General features: G+C 39.5%; 1 protein-coding gene across 1 annotated transcript in view; it reads right to left on the minus strand.

The window, feature by feature from the left end:
• Window positions 1–1,747: 1,747 nt before the first annotated feature.
• Window positions 1,748–2,068, minus strand: part of LOC109293288 — a 21,853-nt gene continuing 21,532 nt past the window's right edge. The window contains exon 8 of the mRNA XM_019511127.1: window positions 1,748–1,928. Within this exon, the coding sequence (XP_019366672.1) occupies window positions 1,869–1,928 (60 nt within the window). The 3' untranslated portion in view covers window positions 1,748–1,868. The remainder of the gene's footprint in view (window positions 1,929–2,068) is intronic.

The following is a 2,068-nucleotide window of genomic DNA, read 5'->3' on the forward strand; positions in this document are numbered from 1 at the left end:
TATAACCAATATCTGCCTCTGTGCTGGTGGCACTGCGTTATGACATAAATAGTCCAGGGAATTATTTGTAATACAGGTAAGATTTAACATTTTTAAACAGTATCTATTTAAGACAAAATATATTTGATATACAAATGCTTCAGCTTGTCTCTACAGAGCTGGATTGAAGGGATGGAAACCATCTGAAGTATTAAGATAGACAGACTACTGACACAGCATGCAGCACTATGATGAGAGGTACAGTCACTTGTAGAACCAGACACTGTAGTGAAGAAATTGTTCCTTGTTACCATCCTCTTATAAATATATTGTTAGAGAAATTATATGACAAGGTCACCTAGAAGATTCCTTTTGGCCTCTCTCTCAGAAGTTGTTGCCTTTGACAACAGTACAAATGTAGCAAGTAAAATGGATGGAATTTGTCCCTGTGCCATGTTTTGTACCTTACAGTCATTTGATTTTGACTTCTTATGCAAACACAGGAATTCAGAAAATGTGCCAGATGTTCTATGCACATTGTATGGACTCTTTGCTCTTTGCTTCACATATAGAAAGAGCTGCAGATCAATGAGCTCAAGCCTGTTCAATGCACTTTGAGCTATGGGGCATCTGTGGTATATAGCCTATAGGAGGCCTGCAGCCATGGAGGTTTCCTTACTTCTACCAACATTATCTGTACTTTCAACTTGCTGCAGCTCTCTTGATTGCAAATGAAATTTCCACAGCAACTGTTCCATGAGTAGTGCACCTACATCTAATTTTTGTTCTGTGATCAATACACGTTGTCTGTGCCCTTGCAGCCACATGGCACAGTGATGTTTAGGATGCTCAGTGTTCTGCTCAGACATCCCAAGATGCACTGCTCCACAGCTAAGCTGTCTGTTGGAATTTTTCATGCTTCACAACCTGGACTTTCTGTTGCATGGCAATGGAATACTGAAGCTTGGGTCAAATAACAACTTCCCAATTGCTCTTGTTTCATCCCATCTTTCTTGTGTGTGCCAGCAACATGGAGAAAACAATGCCAAGCATGACAATCTTCACAGTCAAAGAATATAAACAGACTGCTGGTAGATTAGCTGAAGTCATACCTTGACTTAAATAGTCAGTTAAATAGAGCTGAGAATTTGGCCCTGTATGCAGGAATCACTGAATAAGGCTAAGCCCCTAAGGCAGGGGTGGGCAAAATGTGGCCCAGGGGCCAGATGTGGCCTGCCAGGCCATTTTATCCAGTTCGCAGGGCCCCTAAAAAATTTAGAAAATTAATATTCATCTGCTCTGGGCTGCCTGTCATGTGGCCCTTGATGGCTTGCCAAAACTCAGTAAGTGGCCCTCTGCCCAAAATAATTGCCCACCCCTGCACTAAGGTCTTTCTAGTGTGGCAAAGGAACAAGGAGATGGAGAGTACGTATATGACACCAATGGATTGAGTTTTAATGCAGGATCAATCAACAATCCGAAAACTATTTCAGGAGATCACAACACACAGAAGTTGAGCCTGTGACTGCTGCTCTGGGTAAGATAATTTTCCCATATTTCCTAAAACAATATGTTTACAGAAAATCTTTTTAATCAACCGATGCTGACAGCTTGATAGCCCCGATTAAATGGGAGTCTCAAACTTATTATGAGGAATATAACAAAAGTACCTTTTGAATCAGCAGGAAATGGAGCAAAATGTTCTGTACTGTAAGAATATATAATTTGTGCCCTTTATTTGGAGAAGAAAGTGATTTCTGTGTAAAAGACAATTTGGAGTTTGTTTATAATTTTAAAAAATCAATTACAGCTATATAATTCAGGCAAAATTCATATCACATACACTTAGTTTTATCAAGAGTTTGAAAAAAACTGATATCCAATATTCTTCACCTTTGAAGAGAGTGCTCAGAAAGAGGACCATAACCTGCATTTAAGAGGGCTGTTTCCTGTAAATAAATATAATATTTGTTAAGCTGGTTGGATAAATTAGAATGGATTGTAAATAAAAGTGTGTGTGTGTGTGTGTGTGTGTGTGTGTGTGTGTGTGTGTGTGTGTGTGTGTGTGTGTGTGTGTGTGTGTGTGTGT

The sequence above is a fragment of the Gavialis gangeticus genome, unplaced genomic scaffold (assembly GCF_001723915.1).
Source record: "Gavialis gangeticus isolate Ggan-Ray unplaced genomic scaffold, GavGan_comp1, whole genome shotgun sequence".
Taxonomy (NCBI): domain Eukaryota; kingdom Metazoa; phylum Chordata; order Crocodylia; family Gavialidae; genus Gavialis; species Gavialis gangeticus.